Source organism: Triturus cristatus, chromosome 1_1 (assembly GCF_964204655.1).
Source record: "Triturus cristatus chromosome 1_1, aTriCri1.1, whole genome shotgun sequence".
NCBI classification, from domain to species: Eukaryota; Metazoa; Chordata; class Amphibia; order Caudata; family Salamandridae; genus Triturus; species Triturus cristatus.
Genome location: NC_140579.1, coordinates 571,420,287 through 571,445,887, shown reverse-complemented (window position 1 = coordinate 571,445,887; position 25,601 = coordinate 571,420,287). Strand labels below are relative to the sequence as shown.

Genomic DNA, 25,601 nt, shown 5'->3' with positions numbered 1-25,601 from the left:
TCCTTCTCACCCTTCCCTCCCTCACTACGTATTCACGTTCCTTCATAGAGCTTATTTCTCCTTCTTGTCACTATGTTAATTTGGTCCCTCCTGAACGATTTTATATTGTCTCCTACTTGTCTTTAATCCTTTCCCTCCTGCTTCCAACTCGCCTCACTGCCATCCCTCTTCTGTGTTCATCTTTCATTCGTCCATCCTTCCCCTTCGTCCATCCTTCCCTTTCTTCCATACTTATGTCTTCACCTTCTTGCCTTCTTTTACTGGTTCTCTGCCTTAGCTGTGTTTCTGCTCTTTTATTTTCTGTCCTTTTTCTATACTCTTCCACTTCTATGACTCGTACTCAGTCTAAATTATCTTCTCCTTTCCGTTCTGAATTATTCCTCTATTCTTCCTTCTGATCTTTCCCGTCCGGCCCCCTCCCTTTCCTTTGCTCTTCCTATTTTTCCGACTTTCCCCCTATTTACTCTTACCCTTCTTTACCTCCTCTTGTATTTATTTTTTCCATTTGTCAGTTTTCACATTTTTCTGCGCCTCCATCCCGAACGTCTGTCAACTTTTCCCATGTATTCGCACCTTTCCGTCCTCTTAACGCCATCTCCTTCTAACACTTTAAATCTGCATCTTTTCTTCCAGTGCTCCTTTTCCCCTTGTTTTTACTCCTCATTCCCCTGGTTTCTACTCCTCATTCTTCTGGCTTCTCTCCTCATTCCCCGCGCTCCCCTAGCCTCAATGTATGTTCATTTCTCCTTTTCCTTCATGTTTCTCATGAAGCTGCAAGACCGTGACAACGGGGTAGGAATCTCACTCCAGAACCAGGGAGACAAGGGTGAGTGGACAGCTATGATTATGTCGTTAGGGTAGCTGTGTAACCTGTAGTGGTTTCGACCTTGATGTCCTAAACGTGACCCTTTTGGGCTGCACCCCTTTACAGATGGCATCCCAAAGTCCCACGCGGCAAGTGAAACTTGGCGCCCACCCAGCATTCCTGACTGAACGAGTATGGAATTGCTGCGCCGAAGAGCCGGCACATCCAAATATGTAACATATTAAGGATGACTGACTGTGCACTCTGTTTTGAAACTGGAAGGAACGGATGCTAAGTGGGCACTCTCCGCGCTGGCCGACCCCCTTTAGCCCACAAAGCGCCTTACATATTTGTGCATTTTTTTTTCGCTTCCTTGTAGTGATCGTGCCTGCCCCGCTGCGAGGGGAGTCGCGCTGATCTGTCAGCATCTGCCTTTGGAGTGAAGCAACAGGAGGTTCGCTCAACTCTGGCAGCGTCTTCCTGTCTTGGACCGTCGTGGGGACAGCATGATGCGTCTGCTGCAGGGGCGGCCGGATTCCTGGGGACTCTGCCACAGCCTTCCCCCCCATTCCCTGTCTCTTGCCTTACTTACCTAGTGATTAATACGGCCGTCTTCATTTTGCACCTTTTTTGGGTGAAACCTGGAATGACCGGACCCATTGCAGCAACAGCCCAAGTGGGTGTTCTGTAAGCCCACGCTGCGGAGCGGCGCTTGTAAGTCTGGTCGCCGTGCTCTGTTTAGCGCTGTTTGAGTTCACTGTCCAGGCTGCGGTTGCAAAAGAAGCACTTTCAGCTGGAGGCCACACGAAGGGGACATACTATTTAGGGACACCGCGCGCAGTGACCTGCTGGCTGTCGTCGCCCCTGCTCTTGAAGTGACCATGTCGTCTTTGTACTCTCGCAGCAAAGAGTACACTCGCAACCGGAAGTCACAGGCCGACTCACACCCATCATCTCCCTCTCCCACCGCCAAGACTCTCAGAGTAAGAATTTGTTTTTCTTGTTACCTTTTGCTTATGTAAAAAAAAACGTGTTCTGATGTTGTTTACGAATTGCTAGCTGCCACGGACCTAGACTATCGACCGGTTTTAGAACCGGTCGAACCGGAGGGAGGGTGAAAAATAAAAGTAGCTCTACAGTGCTCGAAGCGTTTGGGATGTGACACCGAGTCTGCCGTCTTCACAAGAAAGCAGGTGCTGTTTACTTGCTGCCCAGTGTTCCCCAGTGAAATGAACTGCCTGCCAGTTTATTACCTTTAATGCCCTAGCTTGATTTATTCCCCCTGCACAATCTAGTGCTTTGAGGCGACATGTGGGAACGTAATCGAACATTCATACATTGCTCTAGCTTACTACTACTGACCAAGCCCACATGGTGGTTTAAATTGGCAGATCCGAGAATCCCCTCAAACAATAGTACCTGCGTCTTGTCCTTGGATGACTTGATGTGAGTAACTGTCACTGCCAGAGGTACATTTTTGCTGACCGTACACTAGTATGTCTGATATTGAATAGTGGTATAGGGTGAACTTATGACGCAAAATTATGTACCCAGTTTGTTTGCAATTTATCCTATAGTTATATTTGCTATTTTTTAAATGCTATAGTCTAAAGTTGACTTCGGGCAGCAATGCAAGGCCTAAGCTTAGTGGCATTTCTGTAGCGAAGTACACATGACAAAACCAGTAGTGTTTTATAAAATTACTATTCATTGCTTTTTTCAAGATTTCTTAAGTGGCATAACGGCAGGGTACTTTCCTTGACCACTTAGGGGCTTGAATGAATGCATTGCTTTGCTGCATCCATGTGGCCAGCTTCATTGTCCTGTGTCATATTTAAAACTGCTCTGAGTTCTGTTTCATCATGTTAATTTTTTTAAACCGTTAGTCTTTTGACCAGTTCTGATTTGCAGCCGAGAGACCAATTCAATAAACTGAACTACCTCAAGACATTATAACACCTGACAAACAATATTTCAGTGGGTTAATATACGTGCGTGTGCGCTAAGTGTCAAGTTTGCGTCGCATTTTTATTTCTTTATTTTGAGACCCATTTTATGAGTATTTGTATTTTTTAAAGGTGCAGTATATCCCTTTTCCCCAAGATAATAAATTGCTGGATTGTTATTTCCAGCACATAGGTATTAAAAAAACGAAGCAATAATAGACAACTCTTAGGTTTTTATTCCCTCTTAAATGCTAATATTACAGCTCAGTTGATTGAACGCCCAATGTAGAGGTGCCTATAATTTTCAAGTTAAATGTTAGGATCCCAACAGTGCACCTCAAAGTTCGATAATAACACCAATTAACCAGACGCCGAGACAGCTGTTTGTCTTGTGCTCTATGTGGTCCGTTTTGATTATATTTCTGATTCATATAAATGTTGGATTAATAAATACTTGTGTAGGATTGTTTTTTGTTGTTTTTCAAAAGTTTTTAATACTGGCACTTAATATTTCCTAGAGTATGGACTTTTACGAGACACTGATGTCGGACTCCTGCAGTGATGAAAGCTACTTGATTAATGGGCAGCTAGAAGGAAAGTTGATGCTCCTGAAAATGGAGAGAAGCAGAGTGCTATGGTTTCTTTGAAAGTTATTTGTGGCGGCAGTTCAAAGCAATAGCTTGCTGCTAAAAGCCTTCAGCTCTTTCTTTGTTGGTATTTGGAAAACATTAATTAGTAAAAAAAAAAAAAAATCCCATGCACTCATAAATTAGAATATAAGGAAACCGGCATATCAATAAATTAGACTTTATCCAGGATGGAAGATTGATTTTCGCTTCCAACAAGCAAATTAGTCCTGAAGTGAAAGATTTAGTATTAGATATAACCTGTGGAGTCCAAGAGACCTTGATTCGATTCTTACATTGCCAATGCTTAATTTGTGTAGGTGGTGGGTACCGGCATGAGGTGCTAACATTATCGTGCATCAACTATAATTATTTATACTCTAGAAAAGAAGCTTGTAAAAATGTGATTTACACTCAACTGGTTTTAAAGTATTTAGTGTGCAATTCACAGTCATCAAAGATGTTTAATGGCAATCAAGTGGGTGTAAAACTAGATAAACATTGGGTGTACTGCTTGTTTTCATGGTGCGTTTCAGTAAGCCTTCGATACAGCATCTTTGTATGTGTTTGACAATCTTACAGGGTGTGTAGTGGCAAGAAATAAAGACTCAACACTGTTGCCGCAATCGCCCGTAACACCTAGACTCGTTGCTTTTGAATAGATGTCTACCTAAGGTAACCCCATCTCCCGTTTGGAAACTTGGTATCAGGGCCGTTTCTACCATTAGGCAAGACTAGGCGGCTGCCTAGGGCGGCAAAAGGGGGAGGGCAGCAAAAAACATGAGTTAGGGAATCGGAACGGCCTTCGACCTCGAAAGCGCATTGGGTAGCGCCTTGCTCCTTCTACAATTCGACCTGACGTGAAGTTAAGGGCGGACACCACGGGCGGGGGCCGTACACGCGTGGCCGGTGGAGGCAGAGAGTTCCCGCCTGAGGCCCAGCAGGTACCGGGGTAGGCCGTGGTGGGATACGGGTCGGCCAAAAGCCAGGTAGTTCATAAGTGTATTTTTTTTTTTTATTTCAAAATATCTTTATTGAAAAGTTTTATGAAACAAAACAGAGAAACAGTACAGGAGTTGGATTCAGGGCGCGGGCCCCCAATACCCATGACTGTGTTTCAGCGGATAGTTGTCAACATTAGACGAACACCATACCAGTGATGCCCCCCGAAACTCCAACTCCCGAAGAGGGGGAGTGTAGGAAGGTGGATATCTGACTATGGTTACCCCCAAATTTTTGCCTAGTGTCTAGCTGGTTTTTCGACTTAGTTGGCCTGAGATCCTGCCATTCAGGCTCTCAGGCTATCTGCTCTCTCTGTAAAATGGACTCCATGTACCCTAGGTACATACCCAATTGGTTGGATCACCCTGTCAGCCCCTGTACCAGTGTACACTAGGTACCCAGGGCATTGGTGTATCCAAGGCCTGCCAGGGGCTGAAGCATGTATTATGCCACCCCAGGCTTGGCCTAACAATCTGACACAACTGGCTGATCACTCAGCTGGGGTAAGTTGGTGTAATCACCTCTTACTTAGGTGTAGTATACCTATACCTAAACTTAAATGGGACACCTGGTAACCTATAAGTCACTCCTATGGCAGGCCTTAACAATCCTGAAGGCAGAGTGCTTGGTTCCATGTGAGATGGTGCTCTGGCATGAGCTGAGCCTGTCTGCAGTGGTCGGAACAACTTCCTTCTACTGTTTCCAGATATCGTCATACCATATACTCTTAAGTGCATTATGAACCTCGCGGTTAAATGCTATCTTTGGTTTGGCTTTATCAAAACATGTCGAGTAAGGTGTCATACGAATTGGAATACTAACCCCTCGCCAATTCTGGCGACGGGGTTAGCATTCCACCCTTCTAGAGGGACACGACATGTACAGTGCCTGAAACCCGGGTAAAATCAGACATAGCCTCAGCTCCACAAAATGGATGCTGCCACCACAGACACAAGTCTGCCCTCCTGCTGCTGGGAGTCCTTCCAGCTTGGGAGGTGTGGACAAAGGGTTTCCTGCCAGGGGAGGTGCATGCACCACCCCAGACAGGATTTTGTGTATTGGTCAGGTAGGGCTTGAAAGAAACCAGACATGCCTGTGGCTCACAAGGAGCCTCGGGGCATATGCCAGTTCAAACCGGTCCTGGGGCACACCAGTCCCGGGCCTGGGGCGAGCTGGACAAAGGATTGGGGGTGTAACCACCCCCCTTCCTGGTCCCACCCATAGGGAGGGACCTAGCAGGTAGTCCGGCCCCTAGAATCCGAATAAAGGTAGGAGCTGTGTCCTAAGACTTCAGACATCCTGGAATCAACTTGAAACTAAGAAGAAGACGGGAACTTCGACATTCTGCTGCACAGAAGACTGAAGAAAATCTCCCCTGTGGTCAGGGAGTGACCACCTTGCTAACGCAAGCACCATCCAGCGAATCAACGTCTGCTTTGCCGCCGCCTCCCGCCGGAGCCCGAGCCCAGAGACTGACAAGACCTGGACCTCCAGACCTCTCACCGCCCGATCCACAGTCCCTGCAAAGAAGAGACCCGTGGAGGCACCGAGACACGTGGAGCCAGCCATCTTGAAACGACCACGACAAGCTGACCAGTGCAACAACCGAGGCTCCCTCCAAGTTGTGCTTTGGGTCCTGAGAAGCCCAACCCTCGAGCAGCATCTGCACCAAAGGTGAGCCCTCCAGCATCTCCACGATCTGCGTGGGGCCCTTCTGCATTTTGCCACTCGACGCGCCTAACCGGTTGCTGGGCCGCTGGCTAGTGGCCATCTTGGCAACGAAATCTACGACAAACACCGCTGGTCTGGTTGCTCCAGACTGGCCCTTGCTCCCCTCCAAAGGAGCAATCCCTCTGACCTTGCTGGTCAGAACCAACAGCTGATTTCCGAATCCTCCTGCAATTGCTTTTGCCAAGGCTTGTTTGCTTCGATCAAGTCGCCGACACCGCCGACAGCGAGAGCCTGCGTGGGACAGCTCGTGAGCCGACTCCTGGACGTCGTCGACCTTCAGGGACCACGTGGCTGCGGAGACAAGCTACCCCTCATCACCTGTTTGCACCCGACATCGCCTGGTACCCACCTGGTGCCACGCTGGTCACTGGCTAGTGACTGTGAACACTGTCCCCTCTGCTTACAGGTCTTCAACATCTCCGATCCACTCTTGGATCCACTGCATCTCTTCCCGACCGACCGCCTGCAGCATCTTTGTCCCAGGCTCAACGGAACAGATAGAAGAAACCCGACGCACTTTGAGGCCTATGCACCCGCTTCCTGTGGGTGAGGTAAAGCTGGCACTCCGGTGCCCATGTGTAGTAATACATCTCTAGTGCCTGTGTTCCAAATCTTAAGTTCCTAGGTCATCCGGAAGATTCCTTTTGCAGTAACTTTGTACTTTTTACGCACCCATTGAAACCTATGGGAGCCCGCGTGTGACTATTTGCTCTGCACACGCCGCCCGTGGACCTCCTGGTCACTAACTGACTGCTGGTTTGACCTTGGGGGCGTTCTTTTCCTTTCTTTTTCAAGTTGCTTAGCTTTGAGTAGTTTCTTGTAGAATAAAGTTCTGTAAATATGTTAGTTTCCTCACTTGCTGTAGTCTTGCTGTAGTCTTGTGGCCAAAGCACGCAGGGTTTCTTCCAGATCGTCGCCATTGTTGTAATGTAAATAAGTTGGATCCAATGATGATCAGAGGTAGCCAGTAAGTATAACAGAAGTAGAAGATTTATTGGTTGGTTTAGAAGAAGTATGTTACAGGACCCACCAGGAACAGCATCTCTGCCGCTCAGCCCACTCTCTCCAACTGCCAGTCTCACCACACAAGCAGGCACACCAACATTCCAGTCTCTCTGTCATCAAGCATTCCAACATTCCACGCAGACATCACATTTAACTTGGCTGAGCAGCTAAGGAGAAGATGCACCTGAGGAATTGAGATACAACACTGACGTTAGCTCCTTGTAGGCCCAGCGATTCTAGAGGCCCTAGGCCTTTTCCCTTTTCTGTTCGTGGTACTTATACCACTATTTTAGTATATGGTTCGAGTGGCCACCAGGGCCTATCCATATAAAGTGCAACTTCTGTGTATTCTGTGATAATCTTGTTTGACGATTTGTGCTCCTGTGCTCATAAAGAGACTAGGGGTTACTTTGAGAAATAAATACATGTATATTTTGAATATATATCTGTGTGGTGTCCTTTCATTGGTATAAAAGGGGGTTACTATTGGTAAAACAGCTTGCTTAACACGCATCACGAGTTTAGCCTCAAAGACTGCTTAGCCTACGCTACCACTAGGGCAGCTAGTCCAAAAAGGTTGACTTACAACCACACCATAAGGGTTGCTTGGCATGGTACAAGGTGGTCACTAGAACTAGTGAACAGCATATACCAGGCCAACTTCTCACATTGGTGAGCAGCGGTTGGATTTGAGCTTGCTGTGTTTTACCATTGTAATCTCTTGGTTACCAATTGAAAGATCACATAGGTACCTGTAGGTACATATAAAACAAGATTAGATATACTTAAGTTCTACTGAACTTAGTTGTTGTAGAGCAAAGGGAGTAGCACACCCTGACTACAACTACTAGATAGGTTTAGTAGGTAAACCCAAGTGTAGGTAGATTGCAACACATCCACCCACACTTAAGAGCAATGGCCGGGGCAGAGGGGTCCACTGTACCCATCTCTGTTGAGAGTGACCCCCAGAGGGCACCATCCAGCTTTGCTACCCTTAATCAGAATGAGCTCAGGCATTTGGCAACTCTTAGAGGCCTTAAACAGCCCAAGAACCCAAACTCTGCTGAGCTCAGAGAGCTCTTACAGAATGATGAGAATCAGAGAGCACTCAAGAAAGCTTCCCAGTTAGCCCCCTTAGGGTCAGGAACAGGAGGCCCCCCTTCTGAAGATGCCACTGAAGTACCCCTTCCCAATAGTCACCCCTTAGATGGGATGCCTACCACAGAGGATGAGAGTGAAAAGGATACTGACAGTAGTGAGGATGAAGGGAGAACTAGCCCAGTGCCAAGTGTTATACTTGGCCCAGCTAAACCAAGGCTATTGGGGACTGACAGTGGGGTCAACCCACTGGATCTCCCCAGTGGACTTAACCCAGGGCTTGGAAGGCAAAGGAATCGCTCAGGTGACTCCAATGCTTCCCATGGCTCTAGAGGCTCTCAAGGTCACTCCAGGAGAAGGATGACCACCCCTCAGAGGAGGGAACATGAGGCCAAGATGCAAGAGGCTCAGCTGAGGATCAGGAAGCAGGAGCTAGAAGTAGCCCTGATGGAAGAAAAACTGAGCAAGGCTAGGCAGCATAGAGAGAGTGGGTCTATACCCACTGGTGGCAGCAATGTCCCTAGGGACAAAGATAGGGTCTTTGACAATAGGAACCTGTCCAAGATTGTGCCCCCCTACAAAAGTGGGGATGACATCCACAAATGGATGACTGCTCTTGAGAGAGCCTGCAAAGTGCAGCAGGTTCCTGAAGACCAGTGGGCAGCAATCTTATGGCTCTCCTTTGAGGGGAGAGGCAGAGATAGACTCCTCACTGTTAGAGAAGAGGATGTCAGAAATTACAGAGTCCTGAAGAGTGTCCTAGTTGATGGGTTAGGCTTAACCACTGAACAGTACAGGTTAATGTTCAGAGACACCCAGAAGACACAGACTCAGGACTGGTCTGAATATGTGGAATGTGCCACTAAGGCTTTGGAGGGTTGGTTGCTGGGAAGTAAGGTGTCTGATTATACAGGATTGTACAATTTGATGATGAGAGAGCAGATTTTAAGTAATTGTCAAAACCAGCTTCTCCATCAACACCTGGTAGACTCAGATTTGACCTCTCCCCAAGAATTGGGAAAGAGGGCAGATAAATGGGTCAGGACCAGGATCAGGCCTAAAAACCAGGGTGGTGACCAAAAGAAAGATACCACCAAGCCTCAAGAGAAGGGTGGGGATAAAGAAAAAGAGAAACCTTCCTCAGGGCCCCAAAACTCCACACAGGGTGGTGGGTCCCAAGCTCCCTCCTCTACCACAGCTAAAAAGCCCTACTGCCATGAGTGTAAAACTCCTGGGCATTGGAAAACTGACAGCGGTTGCCCAAGGGCTAAAAACAAAACTGTTCCTCCAATTACTCCTGTCACACCACCTATTACTGTCAGCAGTAATCCCCCAGGTGGTGGGAGTGCCCCCAGAAATCTGGGTGGGTTTACTTGGGGAACACAGGGGGACCCTGGCTTAGCCAATTCCCCTACAGCAACCACTCTTGTCTGTGATGGTGGCATGGGGTTTGCCAACTTCACTGCCTGTCCCAACACTTTGGGTAGGTACAGACAGGAGCCCTACATCAATGGTACAAAAGCTGAGGCCTACAGAGACACTGGGGCTAGCATCACAATGGTGGCCCATTGGCTAGTTCCCTCTGAGCAGCTTTTGCCCGGTTTCTCCTACCAGGTGACTAACATTGATGGCAAACAGAACAGTCATCCCATGGCAGAGGTATGTCTCAGCTGGGGAGGGGTCACTGGCCCTAAAAGGGTAGCAGTGTCCCCAACCTTGCCTGTAGACTGCTTACTGGGGAATGACTTAGAACTCTCAGCTTGGGCTGGAGTTGAACAAGACACCCATTCTAAAATGGTAGGCCTTTCACAAAAGGGTAGGGGGGTTGTGCCATTCACAACCCCTGTCCAAATAGATTTCCTCCCTGAAAAGGTTGGAAGGGCAGTGGTAGCCACAGCCCAGGCACAGACAGACTTCCCTGTAGGGACTGGCAGAGCTGTGACAGTCACAGCTCAAACACAAACTGAGTGCCCCCCTGAAAAGGTTGGCAAGGCTGTAATGGTCTCAGCCTATACTCAGACTGACATAGGTGTAGTGAAGCCTGAAACAATGGATCACTCCACACAAACTGAGAGTAGTGGGGAGGAAGAAAAGTCTCCCTCTCCCCAGACATTAGGAAAAGGTCAGCCTCCTCAGGGATCTGACCTCACCCCTTGTGAAGGAACTGCCCCAGAGGTAGCCAGGCCTGGCCTGGCAGAGCCTCTGATGTCAGTGGCCCCTTCCAAGGTGGGATCCAGTCTGGTGCAGGTAGCCTGCCTCTCTCTACCCTGCCTCAGTCAGCCCAGGGCTGCAGAGGTCAGGGAGGCCAGTGGACCCCCAGAGGGCCCCTGTCCACAAGAACCCCCCCATCAAAAGAATGAGGATTGCCTGGCTAGTAGCCCTAGTCAGGTGATGGGTAAAAACATTCCTGAGGGATCTCCTTTACAGGTAGTTAGGGACCTCCCCCAGGGGGATTCTGTTGGGCACAGGCAAACATGGGACCTTAGGGCCCCAAACCTGACCTGTCCCTCCAGTAAGCCCACAAAAGGGACCCAGCCTCCAGCTTTAGGTAGCCAGAGGCTGACCCTGAGAGCACAGTGCAACTCAGTTAAAGAAAGAAAGGCATCCATGGTGGAGGATGATTGGAGGAAGCTGAGGCCTCACTTTGAGGACACTCACTTCAGTACTCCATCTCAACACCAGCCTTTTACTTTGCCAAGACACACCACAGGTAGAGATTCCCTATGGTGGAGACCCTCTGATACCCTTAGGGTGAGGGATTGCTTAGTGGACCATGAGACAGGGGGTAACCATGCCAGTGCTGGTTCCTCCTTATATGGCCACTTGGGCAATATAGGCTTACCTGGTCAAGGTCAGCCTTATCTCCCTTCGTTTGGGGGGGGGTTGTGTAGGAAGGTGGATATCTGACTATGGTTACCCCCAAATTTTTGCCTAGTGTCTAGCTGGTTTTTCGACTTAGTTGGCCTGAGATCCTGCCATTCAGGCTCTCAGGCTATCTGCTCTCTCTGTAAAATGGACTCCATGTACCCTAGGTACATACCCAATTGGTTGGATCACCCTGTCAGCCCCTGTACCAGTGTACACTAGGTACCCAGGGCATTGGTGTATCCAAGGCCTGCCAGGGGCTGAAGCATGTATTATGCCACCCCAGGCTTGGCCTAACAATCTGACACAACTGGCTGATCACTCAGCTGGGGTAAGTTGGTGTAATCACCTCTTACTTAGGTGTAGTATACCTATACCTAAACTTAAATGGGACACCTGGTAACCTATAAGTCACTCCTATGGCAGGCCTTAACAATCCTGAAGGCAGAGTGCTTGGTTCCATGTGAGATGGTGCTCTGGCATGAGCTGAGCCTGTCTGCAGTGGTCGGAACAACTTCCTTCTACTGTTTCCAGATATCGTCATACCATATACTCTTAAGTGCATTATGAACCTCGCGGTTAAATGCTATCTTTGGTTTGGCTTTATCAAAACATGTCGAGTAAGGTGTCATACGAATTGGAATACTAACCCCTCGCCAATTCTGGCGACGGGGTTAGCATTCCACCCTTCTAGAGGGACACGACATGTACAGTGCCTGAAACCCGGGTAAAATCAGACATAGCCTCAGCTCCACAAAATGGATGCTGCCACCACAGACACAAGTCTGCCCTCCTGCTGCTGGGAGTCCTTCCAGCTTGGGAGGTGTGGACAAAGGGTTTCCTGCCAGGGGAGGTGCATGCACCACCCCAGACAGGATTTTGTGTATTGGTCAGGTAGGGCTTGAAAGAAACCAGACATGCCTGTGGCTCACAAGGAGCCTCGGGGCATATGCCAGTTCAAACCGGTCCTGGGGCACACCAGTCCCGGGCCTGGGGCGAGCTGGACAAAGGATTGGGGGTGTAACCACCCCCCTTCCTGGTCCCACCCATAGGGAGGGACCTAGCAGGTAGTCCGGCCCCTAGAATCCGAATAAAGGTAGGAGCTGTGTCCTAAGACTTCAGACATCCTGGAATCAACTTGAAACTAAGAAGAAGACGGGAACTTCGACATTCTGCTGCACAGAAGACTGAAGAAAATCTCCCCTGTGGTCAGGGAGTGACCACCTTGCTAACGCAAGCACCATCCAGCGAATCAACGTCTGCTTTGCCGCCGCCTCCCGCCGGAGCCCGAGCCCAGAGACTGACAAGACCTGGACCTCCAGACCTCTCACCGCCCGATCCACAGTCCCTGCAAAGAAGAGACCCGTGGAGGCACCGAGACACGTGGAGCCAGCCATCTTGAAACGACCACGACAAGCTGACCAGTGCAACAACCGAGGCTCCCTCCAAGTTGTGCTTTGGGTCCTGAGAAGCCCAACCCTCGAGCAGCATCTGCACCAAAGGTGAGCCCTCCAGCATCTCCACGATCTGCGTGGGGCCCTTCTGCATTTTGCCACTCGACGCGCCTAACCGGTTGCTGGGCCGCTGGCTAGTGGCCATCTTGGCGACGAAATCTACGACAAACACCGCTGGTCTGGTTGCTCCAGACTGGCCCTTGCTCCCCTCCAAAGGAGCAATCCCTCTGACCTTGCTGGTCAGAACCAACAGCTGATTTCCGAATCCTCCTGCAATTGCTTTTGCCAAGGCTTGTTTGCTTCGATCAAGTCGCCGACACCGCCGACAGCGAGAGCCTGCGTGGGACAGCTCGTGAGCCGACTCCTGGACGTCGTCGACCTTCAGGGACCACGTGGCTGCGGAGACAAGCTACCCCTCATCACCTGTTTGCACCCGACATCGCCTGGTACCCACCTGGTGCCACGCTGGTCACTGGCTAGTGACTGTGAACACTGTCCCCTCTGCTTACAGGTCTTCAACATCTCCGATCCACTCTTGGATCCACTGCATCTCTTCCCGACCGACCGCCTGCAGCATCTTTGTCCCAGGCTCAACGGAACAGATAGAAGAAACCCGACGCACTTTGAGGCCTATGCACCCGCTTCCTGTGGGTGAGGTAAAGCTGGCACTCCGGTGCCCATGTGTAGTAATACATCTCTAGTGCCTGTGTTCCAAATCTTAAGTTCCTAGGTCATCCGGAAGATTCCTTTTGCAGTAACTTTGTACTTTTTACGCACCCATTGAAACCTATGGGAGCCCGCGTGTGACTATTTGCTCTGCACACGCCGCCCGTGGACCTCCTGGTCACTAACTGACGTTAGCTCCTTGTAGGCCCAGCGATTCTAGAGGCCCTAGGCCTTTTCCCTTTTCTGTTCGTGGTACTTATACCACTATTTTAGTATATGGTTCGAGTGGCCACCAGGGCCTATCCATATAAAGTGCAACTTCTGTGTATTCTGTGATAATCTTGTTTGACGATTTGTGCTCCTGTGCTCATAAAGAGACTAGGGGTTACTTTGAGAAATAAATACATGTATATTTTGAATATATATCTGTGTGGTGTCCTTTCATTGGTATAAAAGGGGGTTACTATTGGTAAAACAGCTTGCTTAACACGCATCACGAGTTTAGCCTCAAAGACTGCTTAGCCTACGCTACCACTAGGGCAGCTAGTCCAAAAAGGTTGACTTACAACCACACCATAAGGGTTGCTTGGCATGGTACAAGGTGGTCACTAGAACTAGTGAACAGCATATACCAGGCCAACTTCTCACAGGGAGGAAAAGAAAAGAAGGAGAGAGAAAGGAAAGAGGGTGAATGGAGAGACAGAAAAGAGGGGAAGAGAAGAATGGGAGAGTTATCCGGCGCCTCTAGCTACGCAATAAAATACCGTGATGCAACAACAAGTAACCATCTAACAGTAACCATGGTGTGATGACAATTTGCGACTTTTCTTCTAGAAAATAAAGTCATGGCGGCTTATGGGAAGCAAAGTAGTTATCCAGGGTAGACCAAATGTTCCTCGTGGGTGATTTCCAGGGTGACTGTTGTAGGACAATATTATCTGCTCCCCTGAGATGAATGACCCAGTTCATCCAGCACTTGTAAGAGACCTTGCTAGTGTCCTTCCAATTGGTGAGTATCATTTTAACTGCAGAAATCAACAGCAGATCAAGGAGATCACGATCCCCCTCCGAATGCAAATCCTCCTGTAAAAAAGCAGTTACCACGGATGACAAGGACCTAGGAAGAAGACAGTTAAATAATTTATACAAAAACAGATAGACCTTATCCCAGAAGGGTTTCACAATAGGACAGTGCAGAATAAGGTGAGCCAAATCCCCTTTGTCTTGCTTACAATTCCAGCACACATCGTCATCCCGGATCCCCACGGAAAATAGCCTGGCTGGTGTCCAAAAGGCTTTGTGTAATAGCCAAAATTTCGTTTGGGAGAGGACTGGGAAAATCTTATTACGTGTGACTGATCTCCATAACTGGGGCCAAGCAGCGTCAGATAGCTGAGTATTAGACAGATCGTTCCAGTAGCTTACCACCTTAGAATTGAGCTTGGAGGATTTGGGGCGCAGAAGTCGGTAGATTTGGGAGACATGGTGACCAAGTCTATTAATCTTTGCTACAAAGTTGGGAAGCGAAGGGGAGCTGGGAGACATTCTGGATTTCGTAATGGCAGCCCTTACTTTCAGGAAATTATAGAATTCGATATCAGCCAAGTGGAAGCGGGTTTGGAGCTCCCTGAATGTCAGAGGATATGTGCCCTCCATCAATTGGTGTGGAAAAAAGATACCTCTTCTGCACCAAGAGTCAAGGAGTAAAGGTTCGCCATTATAAAGGAACTTGGAATTAAGCCAGAGTGACTCCATATCGGATCCCCTCATACCAACCTCCAAGGACCTGTCCACCTTTAAGAGAGCCAGTTTAGTGTTCCTAAAGATGGATCTGGAGTGGGTGGCAGTAAGGCGGTTGGCCGTGAGAACTGACAGAGGACGTATGTTCTGTAAGAGAGCCCCTTCCACCTCTAGCCACACCGGTGTATAGTGAGCAGGAGGAGAGACCCAGAGCAAACCCTGTCTCGCTAGGAAAGCATATTGGTATAAACGAAAGTCTGCAAGGTTAACACCGCCCATAGACTTGTCAAGCCTCAGTTTACGGATGATGATTCTGGCTTTTTTACCACGCCATAAAAAGGACGTTAGAAGAGTATCTAGTTTATGGTGAAAGGAGTCGGTAAGTAGCAATGGCAACATACTGATGAGATAATTGACTAAAGGAGTAACCATCATCTTAATAGTTTCAATTCTCCCCCACCATGTGATGAATTTAGGGGACCAGGTTTCCAGGAGTGTTTTGATTTTCTGCAAGAGTACCTTCTCATTTTGATACAGGGTTTCCAAGACGTTATTACCAAATTCAATCCCCAGGTATTTGATGAAACTCGGTTGCCAAGCTAACCCAGAGTCCCCCAGTATGTTGCTAGTACAAAAAATGTTCAGTGGTTTAACCTCCGATTTATCTCTGTTAAGTTTGTATCCAGAGTGCAGAGAATACTCCGCAATCGTCTCCATTAGAGCAGTAATGGAGGAGTCTGGACGCTCTGTAACAATCAAAATGTCATCCGCGTACGCAGCCAGTTTGACCCGGATGCCATTGATATCCACACCCGCAATATCCCTGTTAAGTTTGATAGCCTGAAGAAGGGGTTCTAACGCCAGAAGGAAAAGTGATGGAGACAGAGGGCATCCCTGCCTGGTACCCTGATATAGGGGAAAGGGTTCCGAGAGAGCCCCATTGACAGCTATACGCCCAGTCGGTTTTAGGTAGAGTGACATAGTCATTTTAATAAAGTCTTTACCCAGCCTAAAAGAGTGCAGACAGCGCTCCAGGAATGGCCAGGAGACTCTGTCGAAGGCCTTCTCGGCATCTAATGTGATGGCAATCGAGGGCACAGTTTTGGTTGCAGCGTTTTCTAGTACGTGGCATAACAGTCGTGTGTTGTCATTAGATGAACGGTGTTAGACGGCGACCTCAGAGGGGCCCGGAAAGGGGTCCTGATTTCCCTGAGTCCCACCCGTATTGTATTGTAGCCGGGCACTGGCGAGAGATTCCCCAGGGGGAGGAATCTCGCAGCTAGGATCGTACTTCTGGCACCACACGACACAGAGAGACCACACTGGGTATTCTCAGAAACAAGCTTTTATCACAAGGGGTATCACTGCAAATATGTACAAGATGAGCACGGGCTCAAGAGTCTCGGAAAGGTAGGGGGTAGCGGGACTGTCTCTGGTAACGGTTCAAAGCAGGGACGTATCCGGCGCACAGCTCACAATCCTCGAGCTGGGAGATACGTGGTCGGAGTCGGGGTCCGGCGGGACCGTGAGAGTCTGGGGGAGCCGCGAGTCACTCAGCAGGGCTCAGGTACAAGTTCGGAGGTCTTACGATCTTCAGGGAGCCGCGAGTCACTCAGCAGGGCTCAGGTACAAGTTCGGAGGTCTTACGATCTTCAGGGAGCCGCGAGTCACTCAGCAGGGCTCAGGTACAAGTTCGGAGGTCTTACGATCTTCAGGGAGCCGCGAGTCACTCAGCAGGGCTCAGGTAGGTTCCAGTTCCAGGAGCCGCGACCACGTCAGCGGCTCTCGTTGTTCCAGCGTCGAATCTGCCGGACAGTCTCAGAGCACCCCTTGTTATAGGTCGACCCCGCTTTGATGTCCGGAGTCTGCGCAGGCAGGGGTCTTGTCACCTGGGGGCCGCTTGTCGGGGTTTCCTGCTATTGTCTTTTGATCCTTTCAGGGCCGGGTCGGGAGGAGTCCCAGACACCCAGCAGGCACGGAGCCAGCTCGCAGGGAGGCCGGAGGGCCGATCGAAACCCATCGTCCCAGGGGAGTTCAGAGGTGCGATAGAAACTGCTCCTCCCTCTCTCATCCCCTGGAAGCGGGATGTCCTCCAGCCGGAGTGGCGCCTCGAGGCCCGGGTCGCTCTGGAGCCGGGCGGCCATCTTGTTGCAGGGAGTGGGCACGCGGGCCCGGGGTGGCCGAAAGGAGAGAGGCCATGGACGGGGATGTCCGGGGTTGGTGCAGGGGTCCTAGTGGGAAAGGTCGGCTGGGCCGCGGCTGGGGCTGCAGGCACTAGGTTTCGGTGGTGCGGGGGCACGGAGGGCCATTCTACGAGGCCGGGTCCAACACGCGTCCCCCCCAGCTGAAAGCCGGAGAGAACTGCCCATCACCTTGGGGGGTTCTCTTCGCTGAGGCGGAAGAACCGGGAGAGGCCGTCAGCGTTGGCGTGGTCCGTACCAGGGCGGTGTTCTACGGTGAAGTCCATTCCCTGGAGGGAGATTGACCACCGCAGTAGCTTGGGGTTTTCTCCTCGCATCTGCATGAGCCATCGCAAGGGCCGATGGTCAGTTTGGACCCTGAAATGAGTGCCGAACAGGTAGGGTCGTAGTTTTTTGAGTGCCCAGACCACGACAAAGGCTTCGCGCTCTATGGTGCTCCACTTCTGTTCTCGGGGTAGCAGCCGCCGACTGAGGAAGGCGACGGGCTGGTCGAGGCCTTGATCATTCACTTGGGACAGGACGGCCCCAATGCCATGCTCGGAGGCATCGGTCTGGACTATGAACTCCTTGGTGTAGTCGGGAGCCTGGAGGACGGGGGCCGTGCACATGGCCTTTTTTAGAGCATCGAAAGCTTCCTGGCAGGCAGCCGTCCATTGCACCTTCTTTGGCTGTTTTTTAGACGTGAGTTCCGTGAGAGGGCCGACCAGGCTGCCATACCCCTGAATGAATCGGCGGTAGTAGCCCGTGAGTCCCAGAAAGGCTCGGACTTCCGTTTGGGTGATGGGTGGGTCCCAGGCCAGGATGGCGTCGATTTTTGGCTGTAGAGGGGCGACCTGGCCACTCCCGACTTGGTGCCCCAGGTAGGCTACGGATCCTTGCCCGATCTGGCACTTGCTGGCTTTTATGGTGAGGCCTGCCTGGCGCAGGGCGGTTAGCACTCTCCGGAGGTGCTGGAGGTGCTCACTCCACTCTGAACTGAAGACAGCGATGTCGTCCAGATAGGCCGCGCTGAACTGTTCTAGCCCGGTCAGGACCCTATTTACCAGTCTCTGGAAAGTGGCCGGGGCATTTTTCATCCCGAAGGGCATCACGCGGAAGCGGTAGTGCCCATCGGGGGTGGAGAAAGCAGACCTCTCCTTGGCCCCTTCGGTGAGCGCAATCTGCCAGTAGCCGCAGGTGAGGTCGAAAGTGCTGAGGAACCGGGCGGCCCCTAGTCGGTCAATGAGCTCGTCGGCTCGTGGAATAGGGTGGGCATCGGCTCGGGTAACTTCATTGAGCCCCCGGTAATCCACGCAGAACTGGAGCTCGGGGGCGACACCGGGGGCTGCTGCCTTCGGAACCAGGACCACGGGGCTGGCCCAGGGACTGTCAGAGGGCTCGATCACCCCCAGGGTCAACATTTTCGAGACTTCGGCTTGAATACAGGACCGGACCCGGTCAGGAACCCGGTAGGCTCGGTGTCTCACCGGCGGGCTGTCCCCGGTGTCCACATCGTGAACACACCAGTTGGTGACCCGGGGGGTCAGGGAGAAGAGCTCAGAAAATTGTCTGAGGAGCTGGCGGCAGTCCGCTTGTTGCTGGGCAGTGAGGGCTGGGGAGAGGTTCACTCCCTCCACGGAGCCATCCTGCTCCTTGACACACAGGAGGTCCGGGAGGGGATCCGACTCATCTTCGGCCCCGTCATCGGTGGCCAGCAGGAGGCTCAGTTCTGTCCGCACGAAGTGAGGCTTGAGGCGGTTCACGTGCAGGACCCGGAGGGGATCCCGAGGCGACTGGACGTCCACCAAGTAGGTGACTTGGCTCTTCCTCTCAACCACTTTGTAGGGCCCAGTCCATCGGTCCTGGAGAGCGCCAGGCTTCACAGGGGCCATGACCCACACCTGCTGGCCCGGCTGGAACTCGACCAGAGTAGCATTCTGGTCGTACCAGCGCTTCATTTCTTCTTGACTCGCCTCCAAGTTGGCCTCGGCCAGTTCTCGGAACCTCCTGGTCTGGTTCCGGAGGGCCAGGACATATTGGAACACATCTCGGGGGGTGGTCTGGGGTGCTGCCTCCCACCCTTCCTTAACCAAACTGAGGGGACCTCGGACGGGGTGCCCATAGAGTAATTCAAACGGGCTGAACCCTAAGGACTTCTGGGGGACCTCCCGGTAAGCGAACAAGAGGCAGGGGAGCAGGACGTCCCACTTACGCCGGAGGGGCTCTTCTAGGCCAGCGATCATCCCTTTCAAAGTCCTATTAAACCTCTCTACTAGGCCGTTCCCTTGGGGATGGTACGGGGTGGTGAACTTATAGGACACCCCACATTGTTGCCACAGGGACGTCATATACCTTGATATAAAATTAGTGCCGCGATCGCTCACGACCTCGCGGGGGAAACCCACCCTGGAAAAGATCCCCATCAGGGCCCGGCCCACCACGGGGGCTGTAATGGTGCGCAGGGGAATAGCCTCTGGATAGCGGGTGGCGTGGTCTACTAGGACCAAGATGAAACGGTGACCTTGGGAGGTGGGGGGGTCCAGTGGCCCCACGATGTCGATTCCGACTCGTTCGAAGGGGGTACTGACGACCGGGAAGGGTTGGAGGGGAGCCTTGCGCTTCCCCCCACTCTTCCCACTGGCTTGGCACATGGGGCAGGACTTGCAGTGGGCCTCTACCGCTGCTTTCATCTTAGGCCAATAAAAATGGGTCACGAGACGGCTGTAGGTCTTGTCCTGACCCAGGTGGCCGGCGAGGGGGACATCGTGGGCTAAGCCCAGGAGGAAATCCCGGAAGCGGAGGGGTACCACCAGTACCCGTCCGGATCCCAGCTCCACTGATTTCTGCTCACTATACAGGATGTTATTTTCCCAATAGATTCGGTGCGTTCCGGTCTGGTCACCTGCGGCTTGGCCCTCGGCCTGGCGCCGCAGCCCGACCAGGGAAGGACAGGTGGCTTGCTCCTGGCAAAATTCATCCCGGGTGGGCCCGCCCTCGTGGCGCCAATGGGCCAACTCGGGTAGATCCCCCAACTCGGGGACCGGGGCGGGGTCGGATGGTGCGGGTTCGTCGCTGGCGACGGACCCTTCCGATGGGGGAACGGGAGGACCTTCGGCGGGGACGGTACGGGCTTCTTCGACCGGGGTGCTCTCGACTTCTCTCCGGGGAGCGAGTCGGGCTGTCATAGATCGGGTGGTGGCACACACCCACTCGGGGAGTCCCATCATTCCTAGGTGGGCCTTGCGCTCTACGTGCTTCCAGGGAGAACTCTCCAGGTCGTTCCCTAAGAGGCAGTCGACCGGCTGGGATGTTCTTACGGCCACCTTGAGTTTACCTATCACCCCTCCCCACTCAAATGGCACCAGGGCTACCTGACACAAACTTTCCCTATTGTCTGCAGAGATTACGGGGCAAAAGACATTGGGGAGGATCTGCTCCTCGGGAACTAGGTGCCTGAGGACACCGGTGATACTAGCCCCGGTGTCCCGCAGGGCCTCTACCTGGTGGCCATTGATCTTGACGAGCTGCCCATATTTCTGTGTGTTGGACGGTAGGAGGCTACCAGGGATCATTTCCCTATCTCCCAGGGATACTAGGGCCATAGCGGCGGGTTCCCACTCCTCGGCTTCCTCAACCTCCTCCCCTAGGGCTACGTTGGCTATCTGTCTCGCAGGGGTGACTTGGGTGGCCATGGGGCACTCTGGGTCATTGGCGTAGTGCCCGGGTTTCTGGCAACGAAAACAGGTGACGGTCACCCGGTGTCCTCGCCTCCCAGGGGGCCCTGTTACTGGTGGGGGGGGCGCCGGGAAAGGTGGAGGTGGTGTCTTCGGGGGGCTAGGCTGGGACTCTCTCGGCCCTCCCTGGTTCCCTCCCCCTCTCTGGCGGGGTGGTCCCTGACTGGTTCGGGGGTACTCTCCTACCATCCCCCGGGAGACCCGGGTGTTGGTCCAGCGGTCGGCCTCCACAGCCAGCTTCCGGGGATCTGTGAGCTTGCTATCCAGCAGATGTTGACGTAGTTCTACGAAGCAGTTCGCAGCCAGATGTTCCCATAACATGAGGTCAGTGAGTTCGGCAAGGGTGGTGACCTTGCTGCCCTTGACCCACCCATCGAAGGCCCGACTAAAAAAGTTTACATACTCCACCCAGGTGGTGCCCGGGATCTTCCTGCAGTCCCGGAACCGTTGGCGGTACATTTCTGGGGTGAGGCCGTATCTTGTGAGGAGAGCCTCTTTCATGTGGCTGTAGGAGGTCTGCAGGGAGAGGGGTAGGTCGAGCAGGGTGTCCCTTCCTTCGCTCAGAAACCGCCCCCACAACCCCGCCCCCCAATCCTTCTGTGGGATCCGATGGGAGGTCATGGCGACCTCGTAGGCCCGAAACCATTGCTGAATGTCATCGTTTTTATAATATTCTTTGACCACATCCTTGGGGATATGGACCTTCTGTTCCGCTGGGGGGGCCGTCTCTCGGTTCCCCGAGGGCCTCCCGTCCTCATTTCGGGCCTTGAGCTCGAGTTCTTTTAAGCTGCGTTCGTGCTCTAGTTGGAGCTTCCTTCCTTCGTGCTCCCGTTGGAGCTTCTTTTCTTCCAGTTCGCCTTGTACGCGCATTTGCTCTACCGCTAGCTTTTTCTCCGCTAACTTCAATTCGCCCTCGATTTTGAGTTTGGCTAACTCGAGTTCATGACTGCGGCTTCTCTCTCTGTCCGCGAGTTCTCCCGGGGATAGGCCCCCGTCTGGTACAATGCCTTGCACCTGATTGTCGCTGCTTTCACTTGGAGGGGGTTCGGCTTCGTCGGGGCGCTCCCCCGTGCCTTCCGGGCGGGATGCCCCGGTCTCCACCCAAGTTTTCAGTGCTTTCTGCAAGTCTTCCTTAGTGTTGAGGCCAGTGGTAGCTATTTTAAGTTCTTTGCAAAATTGTTTTAGCTCTTTGTGTGTGTATTCTTCCAGATGCTCCACCTGGAACACTCTGTTAGCGTTGGTTTCTGCGGAGCTCATGGTGCTTCCTTCTGCCATCTTTGTTGGTCGTGCGTCCGTTGTTCACTGTACGATCTCTAGGTGATGGGCCCGAATCCCGTCGCTTGCCACCAATGTTAGACGGCGACCTCAGAGGGGCCCGGAAAGGGGTCCTGATTTCCCTGAGTCCCACCCGTATTGTATTGTAGCCGGGCACTGGCGAGAGATTCCCCAGGGGGAGGAATCTCGCAGCTAGGATCGTACTTCTGGCACCACACGACACAGAGAGACCACACTGGGTATTCTCAGAAACAAGCTTTTATCACAAGGGGTATCACTGCAAATATGTACAAGATGAGCACGGGCTCAAGAGTCTCGGAAAGGTAGGGGGTAGCGGGACTGTCTCTGGTAACGGTTCAAAGCAGGGACGTATCCGGCGCACAGCTCACAATCCTCGAGCTGGGAGATACGTGGTCGGAGTCGGGGTCCGGCGGGACCGTGAGAGTCTGGGGGAGCCGCGAGTCACTCAGCAGGGCTCAGGTACAAGTTCGGAGGTCTTACGATCTTCAGGGAGCCGCGAGTCACTCAGCAGGGCTCAGGTACAAGTTCGGAGGTCTTACGATCTTCAGGGAGCCGCGAGTCACTCAGCAGGGCTCAGGTACAAGTTCGGAGGTCTTACGATCTTCAGGGAGCCGCGAGTCACTCAGCAGGGCTCAGGTAGGTTCCAGTTCCAGGAGCCGCGACCACGTCAGCGGCTCTCGTTGTTCCAGCGTCGAATCTGCCGGACAGTCTCAGAGCACCCCTTGTTATAGGTCGACCCCGCTTTGATGTCCGGAGTCTGCGCAGGCAGGGGTCTTGTCACCTGGGGGCCGCTTGTCGGGGTTTCCTGCTATTGTCTTTTGATCCTTTCAGGGCCGGGTCGGGAGGAGTCCCAGACACCCAGCAGGCACGGAGCCAGCTCGCAGGGAGGCCGGAGGGCCGATCGAAACCCATCGTCCCAGGGGAGTTCAGAGGTGCGATAGAAACTGCTCCTCCCTCTCTCATCCCCTGGAAGCGGGATGTCCTCCAGCCGGAGTGGCGCCTCGAGGCCCGGGTCGCTCTGGAGCCGGGCGGCCATCTTGTTGCAGGGAGTGGGCACGCGGGCCCGGGGTGGCCGAAAGGAGAGAGGCCATGGACGGGGATGTCCGGGGTTGGTGCAGGGGTCCTAGTGGGAAAGGTCGGCTGGGCCGCGGCTGGGGCTGCAGGCACTAGGTTTCGGTGGTGCGGGGGCACGGAGGGCCATTCTACGAGGCCGGGTCCAACAAACGGTTACGGAGGAACCCCACCTGGGAGTTGCTTATCAATTTGTGGAGGACCGAATTGAGTCTGACTGCGAGAATTTTGGCATAGATTTTGCAGTCAACATTTATAAGCGAGATTGGCCTATAGTTTTTTGGAATAACAGGGTCCTTCCCCTCCTTGAGGATAACTACAATGTTTGCTTCAGTCATGGAATCGGGTGTATGTCCAGAGACGGCCATATGATTAAAAACCTGCAACATCACAGGACCTAGCTGGGATAAGAAAGACTTATAAAAGGATGCCGTGAAGCCATCCGGCCCTGGGGCTTTATTTTCCTTCAAAGACCTGACCGTCTTATCCAGTTCCGAGTTACTGATTTTCATTGCTAGCATGGCAGAGTCATCGTCTGAAAGGCATGGCAGATTAAGATCACGGAGAAAGGCAGAGCACTTCTCAGTGTCGAAAATCTGGTTATTTGAGTATAGGTCCTGATAGAATTGTTTGAAAGTGTCAAGAATGGCCTTGTGAGATGTGTGGGTTCGGTTATTAGCGTCCTTGATGGAAGAGATTACGTGTTGATTTTGTCTATGCTTAAGGTATGAAGCCAAGAGTTTCCCCGCCTTGTTGGCCTCGCAGAGATTCAGTGCTTTAAATTTATTAATCCACACCCCCGCCCGTTCACTCAGTATCTTATTGTACTCATACTTCTTCTGTGTCAGAGTCAAGAGTAGATTGGAGTCATTCAAGGAGGCAATATGTGCGGACTCCAAGTCCCTAATTTCCCGTTCCAAATGAAGGAGTCCCTGGTTCAATCGTTTACTTATTTTAGTTTTTATCGCTATGATTGTACCCCGTATAGTGGCCTTAAGAGCGTCCCAGTGTGTGTTTATATTAGTGTCAGACACCTTATTGTGTTCAAGATATTCTGAGATGGCCTCCGTAATCTTTTTTTTACCTTCAGGATCCGATAGGACATCATTGTTAAACCGCCACCGTTTGGGAGTTTGTTCTCTGTGGCTACCGGTCAGGGTGAGCGAGATGCATGAGTGGTCGGAAATCAATCGTGGAGCAATATTAGAGGACTCAATGAGGCTGGTGTATGCACCGGAGACAAGGATATAGTCGATCCTGGAGTAAGAGTTGTGGGGGGGCGAATAGAAAGTATAATCCCTTGAGTCTGGGTGTTGGAGTCTCCAGGGATCTTTAAGGTTAAATTTTGAGCAAATAGAGGTGAGCTCAGCATGCGCGCTTGTGGGGTGATATTGGCAAGTGGACTGTCTGTCAATTATCGGGTCCAGGGGAAGATTGAAGTCGCCTGCCATTATAATCAAATCTTCCCGAGGGATACCATCCAACTTGTCGGAGACGCCTGACCAAAAGGTGGGATCATCTGTGTTGGGCCCATAAATATTGATCACATGGAATACGTCTTCGCCCCTTCTCAAGTGAGTAAGCAAGAAACGGCCCTCATCATCGTGTTGGGAGGATTCTAGCGTGATGTTAGCAGATCTTGAGATCAAGGTTAAGACCCCTCGCTTCTTCTTAACTGCCGATGAGCATGCCAATTGCGAAATCCAGCTGCCCTTTACCAGATTATTGTCTACTTCGGAGAGCTTAGTCTCCTGTAGGAGAACTATATCACTTTTGGTTTTGGCTAAATACTCCAAGACCTTACGTCTCTTCACAGGGTGGTTAAGGCCCTTGACATTCAGGGAAGCTATCTTCAGATCACTCAGAAGGATCCCCTGCTTGTTAGTGGTCATGAGTAATGTGTCTATATGGTGAATTCAACAAGTATGGGTCGTAACATAAGAACAAATGTGAAAGTTCTAATGACACCGGCGCAGGCCCAATGTGGACGCCAATATAAACATACAACCATAACTGTATTCCACATCTGGAGAACGGACATCCCCAACCCGAGCAAAGCATACTGTACATAGGCCACTTGTCATAACTAGAGAGTAGGAGGCGCCAGGCAGAGATAGGAGACAGGCAGAAGGAGGAAAGGGAAGAGAAAAGAAGACAACAGGAAAGTAGAAGGAGAGCAATTGAGGAAGCAACTGTGAAAACCATCAAAATGGTCGTATAAACATGGGCGCTCTCAACCCCATTTCCCCCCACACCCACCCACCCCACCCTCAAAACCTAGCATGTGGGAGGTGCGACGACAGAAGCGTCCACCCGCCCCCCAGGGGAAACAACATGTCGAAATATATACATAAACGTAAACGTACCTTCCCAGTATCCCGC

General features: G+C 51.7%; 1 protein-coding gene across 2 annotated transcripts in view; it reads left to right on the top strand.

Moving 5' to 3' along the window:
- Positions 1-1,002: 1,002 nt before the first annotated feature.
- LOC146870653 (protein phosphatase 1 regulatory subunit 12B-like) overlaps positions 1,003-25,601 on the top strand; it is a 353,358-nt gene continuing 328,759 nt past the window's right edge. The window contains exon 1 of one of the 2 annotated variants that reach the window (XM_085644766.1): positions 1,003-1,788. In XM_085644766.1, coding sequence (XP_085500892.1) covers positions 1,687-1,788 — 102 coding nt within the window. In that variant the 5' untranslated portion in view covers positions 1,003-1,686. The remainder of the gene's footprint in view (positions 1,789-25,601) is intronic. The other variant, XM_085644768.1, reaches the window with a different exon arrangement.